This window comes from Emydura macquarii, unplaced genomic scaffold, assembly GCF_026122565.2.
Source record: "Emydura macquarii macquarii isolate MOO-44397 ecotype Brisbane River unplaced genomic scaffold, CSIRO-AGI_Emac_v2 contig_691, whole genome shotgun sequence".
Taxonomy (NCBI): domain Eukaryota; kingdom Metazoa; phylum Chordata; order Testudines; family Chelidae; genus Emydura; species Emydura macquarii.
In genome coordinates this window covers 5,329,343-5,348,502 of record NW_027130828.1, presented here as the reverse complement: position 1 = coordinate 5,348,502, position 19,160 = coordinate 5,329,343, and the positions used below count along the sequence as shown (strand labels likewise).

The 19,160-nt window shown below is 40.2% G+C and overlaps 1 protein-coding gene across 3 annotated transcripts in view; it reads left to right on the top strand.

Annotated features, from left to right (window-relative positions):
• Window positions 1-15,921, top strand: part of NACC2 (NACC family member 2) — a 75,352-nt gene extending 59,431 nt beyond the window's left edge. For all 3 annotated transcript variants that reach the window (XM_067541808.1, XM_067541809.1, XM_067541810.1), the window contains 4 exons: window positions 2,430-2,597; window positions 5,936-6,041; window positions 6,325-6,422; window positions 9,056-15,921. In XM_067541808.1, coding sequence (XP_067397909.1) covers window positions 2,430-2,597; window positions 5,936-6,041; window positions 6,325-6,422; window positions 9,056-9,555 — 872 coding nt within the window. In that variant the 3' untranslated portion in view covers window positions 9,556-15,921. The remainder of the gene's footprint in view (window positions 1-2,429; window positions 2,598-5,935; window positions 6,042-6,324; window positions 6,423-9,055) is intronic.
• The last annotated feature ends 3,239 nt before the right edge of the window (window positions 15,922-19,160 follow it).

The window sequence follows — 19,160 nt, the reverse complement described above, 5'->3', positions numbered from 1 at the left end:
CTAATTTGAGTATGTGTTGACTCCTAAACATATTCTATCCTCTTCTTGAACAGGATCTGTTCAGGACACCTGTAACCTAAGTGACCCATGTATCCCCTAATGTTGTGTATGGTATTTGTGCTATACCTGAATACTTCCTGCCATAGGGAGTCATGCAGAGATGTACAGTATATAGTGTGCTCTCAGGGACTATAAATGGGAGTAAAATACTGGGCCCTTCTGCAACCATAGTATCCCTACACCTGTCTGCAGGATATATTTTTGCAGTGGCTGTTGTGGTAGTGGAGTTGGCTCATATGAGCAATTTTGGGAAAACCAAAGGGACTTTGAAAAAAGAAGAGTTGCTTTTGTCTGAATGTTAGCACTGGATAAAATGCTCTCCAGGTTTGTATTTGTTTAAATGAAATACTTTTAATATTTTTCAGTTTAATATCCTTCCCTTCTCATTGTCCAAAAGTACCAGCAATATACCAGCCCCTTTAGATTCTTCCACCGCATGAACCAGCTATTTCATTCTAAAAAAGTGCATCTGAATATTTGGAAGTTATCCTCATAGGAGCTTTGAAATAGACAATTAGTTCTGTTGGTGAACATTTCCTTATGTAAGTGAGCTGCACATCAGCATTACACAGTACTTCTACTTTGCATAGATAATCGGGCTATGCTGGTAGGAGAAATTGTGCTTTAAAATATCATCTGGATTGTTCTTCCACTGTTTGTTCCTCATCCATTCATGGTAATACCAGGCTGCTGTTCTTGGAGCACTGGTACATTAAAATGATCTTGTTATAGAAGACGCATGCTGATGCCATGGTTCTTTAAATAAAAAAACCACATCTCTCACAAACAACCAAAAACTTTCCATTTTAAAAGGCTTGACACCTAATAATAGTATTGGAATGCATTGGTAACCAATATAGCCTTACGTTTCATTGGCTTTTTACAGCTTTGTGTCCTGTAATGTGCTGTCACATAACAATACAACGTTACAGGATATGTCCTAGTTAGAACACTAACTTCTTTGTAAAAGAGTCATTTTGGTTGTGGTAATTCAGCAACAACTACACAAAAGTCTCTAGATTTGCTATTCTATCAGACGAATGGGAAAATCTATAAAACGTAAACATAATGAGAGTAAGATACATTTAAGGGACTAAGTGATGTGCATATTTGATACATAGCTTTTGTCTATCTTTTTTTTTTTTTTTTTTTTAAAGAATCATAAATCTACACCCAATTGTTTTAAGGCTGTATTTATCCTTTTCAAGGAACAGTTCTGGTTACATGTATAGAGTTTGACATACGTTATCAACACTTCTTGATCACGATAGTGCATTATATGGTTGGATGTAGTTTTATAATTTATAAATGCTTAAAATATATTGTAGATGATGCAGTTGACACCTATACACACCTGTCTGAGTCCTATTCTGCTGTGATATGTAATTTTAAGCATGATAATGGATTTCAATGATAAACATTTTTTAGAAAGCTAATCCTCTGTATGTTCACAAAACCTAGAATTGTGCAGTGTTTGTCAGTAATAAAACTCATTTGTTTTAGCTTTTCAGTATTATCGTATGCTAATAGGCAGCGGCAGCAGCCATCAGTTGCATGTAAGGAAATGTTTTAAGGGAAATCACAGCAATATCCTAGTATTTCAGTGTAATTTGTTTTTAAAACCAAAGCTTAATAAACCCTTAAGTTTTTTGGTGCTGGTGAGATAAAAGTTTACATATTTGGAAGTAGGAGTGGGAGAGGAAAGGAAACCTAGGAATCATGTTTTGATCTAGAAGAAGTGAGTGCTGATGGATAATATTGAGTTGCTAAAATTAGCTTTTGTTGGCTCAATGTGTATCTAAGGTTTTTCAGCAGCAGAAGATTAAAGAAAAGTAGTTATAGTAGTAAAATAGTTACTAACCTAATTGGCCAATGTATGTCCTTTTTGGGAAACCTGTAATACATTTGCATAACGTTTTATTTTTGGTTAGTTGCACACACTAGTTTGTGTCTTATCTTTAGAAAGCTGATTCTGTATACTTGTCCACATTTAGGGGGTGATCTCAGATGTTCAAAAATAGCAATTTCTCTAAATGATTAACATTTTAAAAAAAGAAATGAAAGCATCATTAGGTTATGCGAATCACTCCCTCAGGATCCATTCAAAGCAAGGCTATTGCAAGGGCTATTCTTCCCAAAAGAGATCAGAAAAAAGTTGGGTTTAAACTTCGGGACAAAAGAGACGTCATTCTGAAGATCACACATATTAGTGCTGACTCCAGTACTGTGGTGCTCATTGCCTTCACATAGCAAAAGATCGTGCTTTTGTATAGATGACTGTTTCCAAGAACAATGGACCTTAAATGTATTCAATGTAATAATACACCTTCAATGTATTTAATGGGTCTCCCTCCTCATGTTTTTTTAAGTGGCTCAAGAGAAGCCAGAGCAGATCCCGTTAGAGAGTCGTTCCTGTGTTCTCATCCGACGTGATTTAGTTGCTCTCCCAGCGAGTCTGATCAGTCAAATTGGATATCGGTGCCACCCAAAACTCTACTCGGAGGGAGATCCCGGAGAAAAACTTGAACTTGTTGCAGGTAATAACTCTTCTTATGTTTCCAGTAGAATGACTGAAGATTAGACACTTTTCTTTTAAAAATTCACTCCTTATCTTGCTTGAACCTTAGTTGCGATCATACATATTGTATGCAAATTGTCTTTTTTTTTTTTTTTTTGTATTATTATGAACAAATGTATCCATCACTGATCAGTGGGGAAAAAAGATAGAACATCTTAAATTTCCTTCAATTCACTGTTAGATGAATGTGTCATTAACAGGAGTTATTCAACTGAATTAATTTAGCATTTGAATTGAGTTCCCTAAGCTTGTATTCTTCCTGGCTAACATGGGCTGCAACTGTATTTTAATTTCCTATCAGAGATGAAAAGATTTTAGGGTTCTTTTTAACATATCAAATTAAAAGGTTTACAGAATAGTGGTGGTAAGCTTTATATAAATGAACATAAATTTAGACATTTTGAGTTTTAATTAAAACAACAAAAACTTTACTAGTGGGTAAAAATTTACACTGTTGGGCTTGTGGATTTCTTCCTAGATAAGAGTTGCAATAATTGATCCTTAAGGATGCAGTTGGTGTATCTGTGGCAAGGATGAGGCTGTAATCTTTTGGCTAGTCACAAATTGAACTGGTCACTTTTTGCAAGCAGTAAGACAATAGGATGCCAACGCTGGAAACCAATTTAGCATTCTGAGGACAGATACCCTTGATAGTGGGGGATGTTCTCGAGGAGGCCAGGTTTTTCAAGCATTTCGCTTTTCCCACCAGATTCTTCTCAGTCGTCACTGGTTCAGCCACAGCCAGCGACTATTCATCCAGATGCAGATTTTGGCTAAGCATTGAGAAAGCTGGGAGATGGTGCTGTTTAGGTTTGATATATTGGAGTTGTAGATCTGCATGCAGATATAATTGTAGCCCTGTCTTTTTGTGGCCATTAAACATCCCATGGCGCTGGTATGTAAGATGGATGTGTTGACTTTGACATTCCAATTTGGGTAACTACATTCTACCTCCCTAAATTCCCACTGCCGTTTCAGCTGGATATGGTGTTCTCCACTTCCTGCCCTCCATTGTTGTGTAGTGTTATGAACTGCTGTCTTCTACCCCGGAAGTGGCTGCATTGGGGTGAAGTGATTCCTATATAATATCCCTTACTAATTTCACAGGTTGTTGTGAGAATTAATTAATACCTGTCAAGTGCTTTGAGTTCCTCTGACGGAAGACGTTACAAAAGGGAAAAATGGGTTAGCACAGTTGACCCAAACCAGTTGTCCTTTCTTTCTGACCGTTTTATATCTTGGATACAATGTTATGAGTAGCATAGATTTATTTTCAGCCTACAGTTGGAATGTTAATTTCAAGAAATAGCTATACAGGTTTCTCTCTGATCAAGGACATATATTTTCATCAAGAGGCAGAAATAAAACACACACACTGTAACATAGCATAAAACAAGTATTTATTTTGTAGCTAGAATATTCATTTTGTATCTGCTTGCATTTTATGTGAGACTTCTTCGAAACAAAAAGTGTTGCAGGTTATTTTCACAGTGAGAGCTGCAAATTGGCTCTGGGTATTTTTGCTTGATTTACATTTTTCAATCTGGAAAAAAGTAGATTAATATCTCTAACTGATAGTGGCTGCCTGGGTTATTTTTTACTTATTAAAGTGAAGTTACCCTTGGTAGCATCTGGCTTTCTCTCTGATGGCTTATCTCCTAAAATACTGTTACCGAAATAAGACTCAGTGGCTAATTACTGTTTCAAACTTAGCAAAAACTGATGGGGGTGGTTCTGCCCAAAGTATATAAGAAAAATTCTTCAGTGAAAGTTTAGTAACCTCCATATACCAAATATTTTCTTTCATCTCAGATTTTTCATGCCATAATTGAGTCTGAAAAGTTTGACCAAATTCCTCTAGAAGGACCTTTAAACAAGCTTTGAAATGATCATAGGAAACTGATTGATAGATATAGTGCACAAAGCCTGGTGATAAGCTGCAAGGTTCAGAAATCCCATGGTGCCCTTGCTTTTTTCCCTTCCTTTTCCCCTCCTTACTCTTGTATTCAACAAATGTGGTGAAAGATCAAGCAGTCATCTTACTGCCTAGGTTAGAACAGTACAGATTTTGTCTAGTTATCTATTTCACTACAGAGGGAAAGGATCAGACTCTGATCTCATACCACTGTAAATCGGGAATTACACTACTGAGCTCAATGGAATTATTCCAGATTTACTCAGCGTCCATCCCACTAGTTTTTTAATGTTCTTTATTCTTACTGTTAAAGATAAGTATAGAACTAATCATCTGTAGGCTTTCCTGGAAATGCAAGAAGTAATTTTATTTCTCCTGTAGATCTCGATCTCTGCAAGAACTTAGCCCGCTGAAGCTCTAGATATGACCTACTATTTAAGCTTAATATAAAAAACTTATATTGTAACTGTGTATTTGAAAAGAAAATATGCTCTTCCACATCTTTGTGCAAGCAGGCAGATTCTGAAGCATACAGTAGGTTTGATTTTGCAAGCCATGTGCTATATAAAAGTATTTGATGATGAAAGGTTAAGAGACCTACTGTAATACACTGACAGTCTGTTTCCAAAGCTCTGGACATGTAAATCTTCCTTAGCAGAGTTGATTTCTCTATCTGCAAACATACTTTAAGCCAATATATTTGAGATCCAGCAATTCCTCATCACTAGAAACTCAATTCCCAGCTCACCAAAATTACCAAGGTGTTTTGTGCCGAGTTTCTTGGAAATAAATGGATTTGTAAAATAAATATATTTCTGTTCCATGCCAGCCTCCTTTTGTAGTCTAAATGTGTATTCTGCAGCTCTTTCCTTGACAGAAGGAAAGGCCAAATGGATGGTTGCTAGAAAGGTGGCAATAGTCTGCTATGTATCATTTTTAAAATGGAATAAATCATAGCTCTGTGTGTCTTTTCAGTAACTAGATCCTTTCATCAGACTGCAGTGGATCTTTTTTCTGTTTGGATAAAATTAGGAGATTGTTATTGACTATGATTCCCACTAGACCCTGGGGGAGAGAGGTGCCAAAATCCCATAGACACTTAACTCACTTAGGCTTTTTTGAAAATCCCAACCATTATTGCTACTTATTATTTATATGCATTACAGTAGATTACAGTAGTCCCTTGAGGATGCATCTGAGATCCTGGCCCTGCAGTACTAGGTGCTGAATAAATAGGTAATAGAAGACCACCCCTCCCCTGAAGAGTTTGTAATCTAAATAGGAAAACAAAAATATTTAGTGCTGCATTCTGTAATGGGATTTAGACTTCTGGAGGAAATAAGGGTGTGGATTTTAAACTCTCTATGTTTTAACTCTTGCAGGCTCAGGTGTTTATATCACCCGTGGGCAGCTCATGAACTGTCATCTATGCGCAGGTGTCAAACATAAGGTTCTTCTGAGACGTCTTTTAGCCACTTTCTTTGACCGGTATGTTCCTTTTTGAGTTTATACCAGGTATTAAGAATTCAGTGTTTCCTGTGTTTTAAATATACTTTACAAAAAATTGATTTGAGGCTTCTTTCCCCATACTTGTTTTTGCTACTTTACGATGGGTTAATCTGAAGCACCAGCTTTTCTGATTCCTCAGTTTAAAAATATACAATTTGGTTACTATCTGAAAGAGAATAAACTCAGTGAGGCATCACTTTAAGCATTCACTCTTACATGAAATCCTGGGTATAAGATCTGCATTTCTCTCCGTTTCTTTCAGGAACACACTTGCCAATAGCTGTGGAACTGGAATTCGGTCCTCCACTAGCGATCCCAGCAGGAAGCCCCTGGACAGCAGGGTTCTTAATGCAGTGAAATGTAAGAGGAGAGAGATTTACTGCTGCTGTGTTAGATCAGTGTGCCAAGAACAAAAGCCTAGGAAAGAGCTGACATTTAAACCGCGGAAGGCCATCAAGATTGTATAATAATTGTAAATATATACACTGAAATTGGGATTATGTGAAAATTCAAATCTTTTCATTTAAAAATTTGATTTTTTAAAAAATGCTTTACATTTTTGTCCAAAGTTAGTGTTTTGAGTTTGACAATATCATAGCGTGAAACTGAACATTATTGTTCACTTTATCTTGAATTTTGTTTGGTATTTTTTAAAACACGTTATATTTGCAGTATAATACTTTAATTAATAGATGTGATTTTTACGAAACGGGTTTTTTTTTCGTGGGCTTACATGCTGATAACTGTGAAGTTGACTGTTTCAAAGTGTGAAATAACTTTATTAGACTAGGGCTCTGATTCTGCAACCAGATTCATGTAGGTGCAGGAATCCATATTTGAAGGAGAGATTTTCCATATGTGCCCTTGGTGCGTCTCTCTCTCTCTCTCTCTCTCTGCCCCTCCTGGGCATAGCAGTATCTGAAAGGGGCAGTGCATTATGGCACACAGTTTTGTGTTCTTAACGAGTAAATTGGTCACTGGGAATTAGAAATTCTGCAATCTGCATCATAATTTGTTAATGTGGATTAATCTATTTCATCATCATGGTATAAGCATTTGTGGTAGTTTCACAGCCTATTTCCCTGAAAATGCTTTTTTATGAATCTTTTTTTATTTGGTAAGTAAAAAAGGGAATCTTGCTGCAAATAATTACATTTTAAAAGGGATGTATAATAGCAAGGATAGCTTCTTTTTTTTAAAAATCTTTTTTTTTTTTTTTTTTTTTTAACTTGGAAACTGGCCATGGTTCTGTATAATATCGAGCAATTTATCCAGTCTGTATGTAGAGGACCTAAAATCCATTTTAGAGCTGATAATGTAATAGGGTTCACCTATTTTAAAAACAGAAACTATCCCCAAAGGCCATAAGGTAAGACTGTACATTGTAACTAATAAATAATTCTCTTTAATGTCAGTGAGCCAGGTTCTGAGGTACTGGGAATGGTATTTGTGATATCTAAATGCTTCGGGCCAGCCACTGGACCTCTGCTGATACTTACTAGCTGAGAGTCTGGCCCGTTTTCTGTGTTCTGAAAATGGGCAAACTAATGGAAACCCTAATAGATTTGTTATTCTAAGAAGAGAATTTTTACACTTAAAAATATGTGCATACCAGGCACAGAACCAGCGGATAAAATATGCCTATTACAGGAATTCTTTTAAATACAAGAAGCACATCAGTAGGGCAAATGGCGCTTGGTATAGACAGCAAGTGAGGAACTCAGTGGGTTAGAAAAAGTTGGTATTTTAGTACAGTGAAGCCCATTTAATATATGCTTGATATACAGTGCAAGCCAATGTAGTCTCATACTTCCCCCTCAATGGATTCTGTCTGCATAGTAAATCTTTATGTAAATGTCTCACTGGAAGATGAAAGCCGAGTGAATTTTGTTTTAGATTTGTTAAATAAATCTTTCCTCTCCCTAATTGTTGTTCTGCTGCTGAGATCTGAGGATCTTCTAGCCCCAATCGCAGCACTGTAGGGCATGGATGGAACAGAGGTAGCAAAAGGCATCTGATATGTAAAAGTCAGAAACATTGGACTGCATTTTTATTACCCAAACCGTAGATTGTTCATGGTGCTTTACAGAACAAAGACTGAGTCCCTGAGAAGGAAGAACCTGCCAGCGAAAGGATCCATTTTGCAAGGTGCTGAGCACCTCCCAAGAAGCACTTGGCACATGTCACTACTTCTGTGGGAGATGACCACACTTTCCCAGTGTAATTTTGATGACTAGCTATGGATGCCCTGAAATCATAGTACAGGGCCAAATGGATCAAGAGAATGGAGCAAGACCTGTGTCCAGAAAAATCCCTGGGCTCTTTAGTCTGTGTGTTACCCATTTCATTATTCATAGTTCAATGAAGGAATGAGTCAAATGCCCCAAATATACAGCGAGATCTGAATGAAGTGACCACCAAAAAGTAGCCACCTGATACTGACACTGGTGGTTTACCTTTACTGTCGTGATAACGTCCCATTCATCACGACTGCAGAATTCACTCCTTCTCCCCACAACATTTTTAGTGCCAATGAACCTCCTAACTAAAGATCTGATAAAATCCTACTAGAAAAATTTGGGACCAGTTTAAGGCATGGAGTTGCCTATTGGATGGTAGTGATACCATCTGGGATATAAACTCTCATGTTTCCATGTGTAAGCCAGCTAGTAAGTGCCTGGGTTTTAGGAATAAACTTTCCCTAGGGATAAATTGTCCATTATGGGGTTTCTTGCACCTTCCTTTGTAGCATCTGGAACGGGCTGCTAGTGGAAATAGGATATTGGACTAGATGAACCACTGGTCTCATCCAGTATAACCATTCTTATCTTCTTGTGATAAAGCCATATGTTTTCTCTCCGATATAAACACAGCTGCATGTGATTGATGTCTTGTGGTACAATTCTGAGATGGGACAAAGGCTCTGATCACACAAACTTCTTTGTATTGCTTACTGTAGTTGTCCTCAGTTAAATGTATCCCTGTCTTTGCAGTGTATTGTCAGAATTTTGCCCCAAGCTTTAAGGAAAGCGAGATGAATGTTATCGCAGCCGATATGTGCACCAACGCCCGACGGGTCCGCAAGCGCTGGCTTCCGAAGATTAAGTCCATGTTGCCAGAGGGGATGGAGATGTACCGCACAGTCATGGGTTCCACGACAAACAGCGTCCCCCTGGAGCCGGAATTCCAGCCCAGCACTGCCCAGGTCTTTGAGCAGCGAATCTATGCAGAAAGGAGGAGTGATTCAGGAACTATAGTAGCTTTGAGAACTAACGCAGTAAATGTAGATCTAAGCAACGGATCCAATCAGTCATTTGAACAGAGTGAGGAGGCTGAAGGAGCTGGCTCTGTTATACAGGAGGCAGCTGGAACAGAGGCCATAGCGTCAGATACCCAAAGCACTCCGCCACCTTTCGAACAAGGTTCTGGTTCCGCTAGCCGGCCAGCGACTCCCGTGAGAAGACAAGACGGTGCTTACGCAGGGACTTTATAAAAGAGAGAAAACATTTTGTGACCTATAAGGGATCTGTAATACTAAAGCTGCTTGCATGCATTACTAATACAAAAAAATGTGATCAAGCCACTTACCTACTGAACTGCTACTGTTGCCTGAAAAAAATGTGATTTTTATTATGCTTGTATTTAAAATTTATGAAGGAAAGAATCGCATTCGTTACACTGTAAATGACTAGGTCTATGGCGACCTACTGAAAAAAAATATTGGGCTCCTTTTTGATATTCCTGAGATTAGTCTATAAGATTGTAGCTTTTTTCTTTTTCCTTTAAAGAAGGGGAGGAAAAAGGCTTGACGCTCCCCGTTGCCGTGTCACATCACCACCACCCCATGCATTATTCAGCTCCGAAGTCAAGCCATCATCAACTTCTTCCTCTAAAGAAAGTTTTACCGTCACTTAACAGGAAAGAAAGCTGTGTTAAGGTCAAAGTCATCTGACTTAGTCATTTTTGTCTGTAAGATTGGATCTAACAAGGTGGGGTGAGGAATTGCTTTAAAAAACAAAACAAAACAAACCCTTCTGTTACGTTGTCAGAGAACAGATTTTTAACATTAGTGTTATTAAGTGTGATGGTCTTCAGTGTCTGTCCACTGATTTTTATTTTTTTTCAGTTGCTCTAGGATAGGGGTGACCACACCTGTTGTTGTTGTTTTATACTTGTCTGAATAGGGAGGACTGCATGATAATTGCAGATTGAGACCCTGGGTGTGATGTTCTCTTTCAGCATGACTGCTGTCTTTCTCTCCTGGAGCTACTCCATTTCTTTTTCCCCCCTTGTCGCTTTATACCACTGGCCTTCTCGATTTAATCAGCTCACCTCTTGCTGCCCCCTCTTTTGCCTTGTGGCAATGATGAATACAGTCAGTCGACTGGCCCACTTGTTGGGCAACCTCTTGGCCACCTCTTTAATAATACTCCTTAATATTTGATTCAGGCCAATCACTGAGCCAGATTGTAACAGTTTCCGAGAGGAAACTTAACTGCAGAAATGGGAAAACATCTCTAGATCTAGATAGATGTAGATATCTATGTTGGTTTTTCCTTAAAGCTTATAAGCAAAGGTAGTAGGAGAATGATACTTGGAAGTAAGTAAAGCCTGCAGATGGAATGAACCTCAGTGAGAATTCAGCTATACGTAGTAATGGTTTGAGTGAACTTCGTTTCCAGGGGTGCGCTTGTTAAATGGCTTGGAGTGATCTGATCATGCACTAGTATGAGCTATACACTGGGTGGAATGCACCAATCGGTCAGACCTCCCTCACCCAGAGGCGCACATGATAGGGTTAAAGAAAATTAAGATCCCCCGGCCCCCCCCGCCAGCCACCCATCACCCCTTTAAAGTTTAACTGAGCCCTGCAGGAACTGAAAGTCTACAGTAGCTTTCAGGAAACTAGTTTTCAGCAAGCCACACAGCAGAATACCCTTGTCAGCTGGCGGGGATGCATTCAATCCCTCCAAAAGCAACAGGAACAGAAAGCCATCTCCCTCTTTTTACTCTAAGCAATAGAAACCTTTGCTCCATACTGGCTTGAAATAGTAACTCTTCCTCCAGCTGTGGAAGGCTACAAAGGTGCCTGGCAAAGTCAGACTGGCCTAGGTTGAAACATGGTTTCCTTGACAGCTGTGACAGTCTGTGACCTCCTAAAGAGGACTATTGCCTGCCCTATGGTTTTAACATTTCAAGTATATTAAATACAAAGGGAAAAAATCAGATTTGTTTGAATCATTTTTGGTTCTATCCTTCTATGAAGTACTTTTTCCTTCTACCCTCTCACTCCAAATACCTCTTCATGGAAAGCGTATCCAGGGGAAATATTTGATCCCTTGCAAAAGAAACACTTTCCATGCCCTTCTGGGTACATTTGATGGCTCTTGGCCCTGTGTCTAAGAAGACACTTAGGCATGCATTATTATGCAATAATACACACGATGTCGTGTCTGACTGTTAGACTCATGTGCTAGGTGCAGGCAGCTGGGATGTATGCAGGTATAGGCGCAAGTCGTAATGGAAGTTTGTCCTTTAGTGCTGTGGTTGAACAGTAAATGCGTGCACTCTTTCGATGCTGACTTCTTCAGAGTGCTTTCATTTTTTAAACCAAAGGTCAGACTAGATCAGAAATCCCCCAAAGTGACAGTAAAGCTTTCCTGAAAGTAACGATATCCCCAGAACTTCTGAAAACCTGTAGAGTACAAAGCATGGCACGCAGTCCCCAGGTTGCGCTTCTCATTACCATGCTTCTTACGCAAGTTCCATTATTAAGTTTGTTCTACTTGCAGAGGCGAGAGAGGATTGCAAGGTTACCTGGATGGGAGTTAGGGAGGCTGTGAGTATGTGCTGAGAGCCAACATGGAGACAGTGGTATGTGTAGAAAAGGGAAATACCACGTGCTCGTTGGTATGAAGCTGGTGCTTGATGATGCTGAGTTTGAATGCTTTTCTGGGGGAGGGGGAGTGATATGAAAGCCAAATAAGGCTTTTTTTTTTTTTTCCTTTTGTTTTTACGGTGACTAAAATGCCTGCTTTAACGTTTAGTTATAATTTCTTGTAAAAACAAAGTTTGAAACTACGAACCAGTGCAAAGTGCACAAATAGTCACTTACAAAGGCTCTTGATGGCTATTTATTGTTGTTTTTGGTAACTGAATTGACAGACAGCGCTTTGCTCAGGGGTTTACTCCTCTCTCTGCGTAAAAGGGGGAGGTAAGAGGGTGACCCAGCCTTAGGCCGTTTTTTTCTTCAATACTTGAAACTGTGTTTGCATCTTACTAGCAAAACTCTCCAATGCTTAATGTGTTCCAACTTCCTTCTCTATTTGCCCTGAATAAAATACACAGGGGGGTCTATTCTACCTTCCATCTCGTGTAGCTCTGAGTTTTGTATGATTGGAATCCGGCTCTCTTAGATGTAACAAAGCCGGTGTTCTGCTCTCCCCAGTCACATGGATTGGTGCCAGTAAGACCTATGCGAAGTTGTGTGGCTGAGAGGGTATGGTGTGTGTGTATTAACGAGCAGGGCATTTGTGGGCCCTATTTGCACTTTGCCCACCTCTGCAAATGAAAATGTTCCTCTCGCTATGTTCAAAATGCCCATTCGCTCCTACACGCGGTGCCCAGAGCTCGCCCCGTGATCTGTGTGCATGCTTTATCCAAGTGGCTGGCAGAATATCACACAGAGCATGCACCTTTAGTGGTGCATGGTGGATTGGTGCTTATGTACCGTTTGCCAGGCTATGGTCCCAGGAACAAATCGTATTAGGGACCATAGAACTAGGCTTGCACGGGGCTGCTTTTTTTTCAGGGAATTAAGCGGTCCAGTTCTTTAGCCATTTCGCTGTCGCCCCAGATAAATAGTGGGAATCTATCTCAGATAGACTGACCAAAACCTCATGGTAGCACATCCCAGATGAAATGAGGCTTGGTGGGTCAACAGTGTTTGCAGTGAACCTCTGCTCTCACTGCAAATCCTTCAGCTACCTGGCAAAGTTCATTGCAGGCCAGCAACTTTGCTAAGTCCAACATTAAAAGAGCTGGGAAATACCTGCCCTTGGGGAATTCAGTCCTATAATCAGAGTGACATTTTGAGCACTGACTATCCCTTTATAGATTTTTTTTCAAAATGATACTAAAAATCACCTCCTTCTTTTGTGTGGCACTTTTAGGGTTTGGTACATTTACTGAACCCTTAAATGAAGATTCACAGTTGGCTAAAGCTACTCTGGACCAACCTAACTGCAGAGTAAATGCACCTAATGCCCTGAACTGGGAGACCCTAGACTGAATTAGCAGCAGAAGTACTTGAATGGTTTAGAATGGCTTAGGACAGAGAATCTGAAGAGAGTCAAGTTGCACAGTGAAAAAATATATATTTTTATATCTAGCACAACTTCCTGTGATTTCTTTTCTTTTTTTTTTTTTTTTTTTTCCTTTCTCTTTTTTTTTTTTTTTTAAATTAGGAAGGCAAACTTTTAAAATGTGAAGAGTCGAGGGTTTTCTCCTTATCTGGTAGATGAGGGCAAGCATTTTGCACTAATGTTTCCTGTGTGTGGAGGATTAATGATATGTTTGAAAATGTATATGGATGATGATTGTATTCTTCGGGGGAAAAAATAGTCCCTTTAAAATACTGAATGTAAAATGATAACAGAGCAGTCCATTGATTGTGTGGGGCTTTCCTGAGTGCCTTAGAATTTTTTGATCATTTTTCCCAGGAAAACAGATTAAGAAAATCAGATCATAACCAAATCCTCCCTCTTCTTTGTTTACGACACCCTCTTAAATCATAGAATTTGGGGCTGCTTTATAATGTGAATATGAAACTGCATTCACCTAGGTCTGGTAGTACAGATCAAAGCATCAGTATTTATGGTATGTCTGCACCTTTATTCGTATGCTTGACTATTAGCAATATTACGTGTATATTCTATATCTAAAGTTATATCAAGCACCTTTTGAAAAAACTGAATGGCATTAAAGCTTACAAGTTATATGCAGTTGCCATATGGTGTAGAAACCGGACTCTCCTCCTTGCTAGCTCAGAGTAAAGAACAATGTCCTGATTCTAGTTGCTGTGTAGAAGGGTAGCATGACCTTCTACTGTATCTATCCACCCTATGTTAATACTGCGCGATTCCAGTTTTGGCTCAGATTCGTAACGAAAACATTATCAGCCTGGGATGGGGTTTCTCAGACTGATAGATCGGCAATCACACCACGCACCTTCTTACTGGGGGTTGAATTAATGCCACGCCCACAATTTCTTTGAGGTTGTCCAGTCTTTCCGGACCTGGTTTCCTACTCACATGCACCTGTGTAAATTGGTAGTAACTACACTGAGGTCAATGGAGTTACACTGGTGTACGGCCAGTGGAAGTCGGAAGAAAATCAGGCCCACTGTGTTTTCCTGAGAACTGCTCTCTACATGCTGGAGAGGGGGAGACCATATGACTAGGAAAAACTCCTTAAGAAATTCACATTAGGTTTTCAAAAAGCGAAAAATAGGTACATTTTGCCATGCGTTGGACTCTTTGTTTTGATACTTCCTTAGCGAGTGTAACCTTTTTGCAGTCTGTTCATACTGGCGACTCTACTAAGGGGACTAGAATTATTGCTGTATCAATTCCCAGTGGATTCGAGCCCAATCACGTGTACTTCTATGTTTCTCTTTCCTCTTATTCATTCTCTTGCATAGTGCAGTGCTTTAATGTGGAAAGAGAAACAAAGGGTTAAGCTCATCTTCGTACAATCTTTTTTTAACAGCAACACAAAACTGGAATTGTTCCCTATTTAACATATGTTTAAAGGACCATAGCATTCTAGACATGGTATTCTGCAAAGGACTGATGCATTTCCTCAGTCATTTTACTGCTAAGGTTTTGTTCAGATTGCTTATTTTTATGGAAATATCTTGCTGCAAGTGGAGAAGGGTGTATGGCCCATTAACCAACTGAAAACGAAGAGACAACCCCTGTTTGCTTCTACTGGCAGTAAATTCTAAACAGAAAATTGAGAGTTCATAGCTGTCTTGGGCTTCAACTACTGTTTCAAAGTGTTCCTGTTGTATAAATTCGTCATTATGTCAACAAGCAAGCTCCAGACGTGCATATTACCATGCCCCAGATATTCAGGGCTTGCTGAATATGATGGTTATAAAAATGAGGCTTTAAAAAAAAGTCCATATAAAAAAATGTTGAAGTCTAAAGCACTCAAATTGGAAAACCTTCAAGTGTTCTGATCAGTTTCTTCTATTCTAAGCATTTTGCACACGATTGTGATTTCTATGTCAAAATTAAAGCCAAACTTGCAATACTATTTTTAGCAGACAAAAAACAAAACACAAAAAATATCTAAGTATAAATGTATAAATATTTTTGACTTGAACATTTGGATGGCACTTGATTCAAATAGAACATTAATCCTTTGGACAGAATGTTTGGAAAAAAGACTTAAAGTACAAGGTTGTTTTTAAAGAGTCTGTATAGGGTATTAAGTAGTACTGTAATTCATGACTGTTAAAAAACAAAACAAAAAACCTTTCTGTGCTGTAAGAAAAATTTCACAGTACCACTGAGTTATGTTTCAACTGTCTCAGCCACGAAAGACGCTAGCTTTTTTTAATCGTGCTTTATTCACTAGTATTTATGTGCTGTTACTCCGTATAGTTAAGACTGTTATTTTTTAGCCATGGCTGACACAATATATCAGTAACTAAAAAAAAAAATAAACCCCAAGAGTTCGGAGTGTGCTCATAGCTGTTTTCATATGATGAGAAATCCATTTAAAAAAACTCGATGTGATCATTAATTGTAAAATTCACATTTACATAATAATAAAGTAAATTAAATTAAAAGCTCTTCTGTGCCTCTTTCTTCCCACCCCTCCCCCCCCTTTTTATTTTTTTGGAATAGGGACACAAAGGATGGTTAATCATGAATGGATGGGTTGGAGGTAGAGATGAGAAATCTCTGGTGACTGGGAGAGGCCGCATGTTGGTGTGTTGTGAATCTTGGCTTTGAAAAAAGATGACTGCTATCTTGCACTGAGAGGTGGATCAGGAGCTAATCAAAAGCACAAACAAAGATAGTGGAAGAGTAGCGAAATGACGGCTGGTTTTCCAGGCCGGGTACAAGTGTCTGATCCAAACCCACTGAAGTCAGTGGAAGGACTCCCATTGGCTTTGTATCCATGCCATAAAACCTGCAGTAAGAAAAACAGTTCTACATTCTGACCTCTGCTCAGCGCTTTTCATATGCCTGGTACTGGACGAAATGGTCCAAATTCTTAGAATTAAACAGACAAACTGTATGTCATCTTCACAAAGGCACAGACTGCTAGTGGCATGAAGTTATAAAAATCCCCCAATCGTAGGCGTGCGCAGCACATTGGATTAGGGTGTGCACACATTACCTATGAAATTTTACCTGCGTCTTACCTGCCGCCGTAAAAAGTACTAGTGTGTGCTAGGTCCTTCCCCGCTGACGATGTCCTTGTTGTCGGCGGCAGCTCGCGTCACGTGATTCCCTGCCGCAGGAAAAACTGCCACCAAGTATCTCGAGCCCTGCATTAGGGTTTGCGCACGCCTATGTCCCCAATATATACAGTCCTAGCATTGCTTGTGTGCCCACAGGAATTGTATAGAGTTGGAATGTGAGTGGGCCTATGAAACCTGCTTTGCACTCTACAGGCCTGTGCGGGCGGGTTTGTGTTTGTTTGCCATAGGAGTAACTTGCCCTCTGGCAACTGGCCAGGAAGAAGGGTGTCAGAAGGTGTGAGTGTTTCAAGTAAAGATGACTGACGTTGTTCTGCAAAGGCTTACAAGGGTGGTATAGGTAGCGTCTGGGAGCCCCGGCCATGTACTAGGACCCCATTGCACTCGGCGCTGTGTACACGCAGTATAAAAGGGCAGTTCCTGTCCCAAAGAGATTACAAAGTACAAGATGAGATGACAGATGGGCACATGCAGATTGGGGAGCAGAAGAAAACAATGAGACCATATTGGTCAGCACAATAGAGTGTGGACACAGGCAGCCTAACTGTCAAGTTTGATGTAGGCATCACAACAAAGGGGAGTGTTCGGGAGGGACTTGAAGGTGACTGACGAGGTGGCATTGCAGCCGTTTATGGGGCGCTCCTCCCCAATGGGAGGGTCAGCATGGGAGAAAGCACAAAGGAGCTTCTTTGAAAATGTTCGCAGGTGGGCAATGGAGGCTGGCATGTGGGCCGCTCGGCGTTCCGAGTCAGTTTCTGCTGCGAGATGACCAGGAAAGGGTTAATCTTTCCTTGCCTACACACACGAGAGTCAGACAATTCGGGCACTTCGGTTTCATAGCGCCTCTGAGGTATGTGTTTATACTGCACGGACAGCTGAATGGATGACTTCAGCTGACCACAAACTGTGCCCAGATCTTTCACCGCTTCAGCAGTATCCTGAATTAGAGCTGAAGCTTCCGTTGCCTCACAGGGTACAGGGCTCCCATGAGGCAACTCACTAGTGCACTAGATAGAATGGTGCCATACGCCTGCTGCTTCCTCGTGCCGATACGTTGAATTCCTTTTTACTTGACCGACGTGTTGCTGGCTCCATCACAGATTGGTCGTCTCGGGCGTTCCAATGGCAAATTCAGATGAATACGCTCATTGCGTACCATATCTGCCATTCCCTGTCCCGTAACAACAATGGGTTATTAGAATAATGTATTCGTGGTGCCAGCCATCTTTACTGGCCAAAGAATGCGCCAAAAGAAATCCCCAGCATACGCAGAACTGAGAGCCCGCCCAACGCAATCCCCCCAACCGACCCAAAATGAATACATGAAATGAATATAATATAAAAACCAATAAGGGAGACCTAGAACAATATCGTTGGGGATTCTGGCAGTTTGGAGCAACCCCAGCCAGGGCAGCGGCAGCTGAGGAATTCTGTCTCCTGGGGAAGAGTTTTGAGGACGTTCTGGGGTCTCACTAACTTCATTTTCCTTCCATTTTGCTCCCTGTGCCCTGCCCACGGCTGCTTTCCCTAGGTTTCTTCCCTGTGCTACTGGGGAGAAGGTTGGTATTTTTGCTTCTAGCTGCTCTCTGCCTCCCTCCTGAATCTGCCACTGATTCAGTGTGAGCCTGTTAACCTCTGTGTGGCTCAGTTTCCCCATCTGTAAGTGATATTTCCTTATCAAGCAGGTGCTTGAGGTTTATTTCTAAAGTACCTCTGATGGAAAGGGGTAGAAATGCAATATTGCTTTAACTTACAACTGAAAGAGTGGCTTCTGGGTAATCTATCCTTCCTGTACTTTGGTCAGTCTCTTTGCTGTCTGCTCCTGGAGTTGTTTGCCATGATTATCTGCACCGTAAATGCCTTCTCTGTGACACCACGATGCAGCGTTGATTTCAACACTGAACTTTAAATAGCACTATTGCTAGTAACTGCTGAGATTTTGTGTGTTTCGGGGAGGGAGGAGCTTTTATGATCTAGTGAGTATGTGTGCCCGCCTCTGGGAAATAGGTTTATAGATTAATTTACAGTAGCTACACAGATGAGTGTACTACATGGTGAGACTGATAAATGTGTCATGTTGGGGGTTTTATATAGATTGCAGCAGTGAGAAACACCATCACAAAAATTAGCATTCGTCTGTTCAATGTTTCCCCAGACTTGGTTTTACTGAATATTATCTCAAGCTCCCCTTCAATCCACCATCTCTTTTTATTTGCTCCACCATTTTCCATGGAAATAAATTAAGCATTGGAATCTTTTCGTGTTTAAAAAAATAATTTAAGTCACAACCCTCCAAATCTCTGTCTGGCTCTTTGTCAGATTCAACTGCCGAGGTCAAAAAGGATGCAGCGTCAGCCAAAAAAACCTGGCTTCTTTGCTTCACTGGGCACTTTATGCCTATTCACAAAGGAAAACGTTAAACATTTCCCAAAAATATAAGCACATAAATTACTTTTGTTGGGGAAGGGGCAGCTTTTGGTGTCCGCTTAACTCCTACATTGCCTTGGACACTGGCTACAGGGCAGGCTCTTAACGGGATCAGCTACACCTGGTGGAGAACACGACGGAGTCAAACTTTGAAAATCTGGACAAAGAGGGTT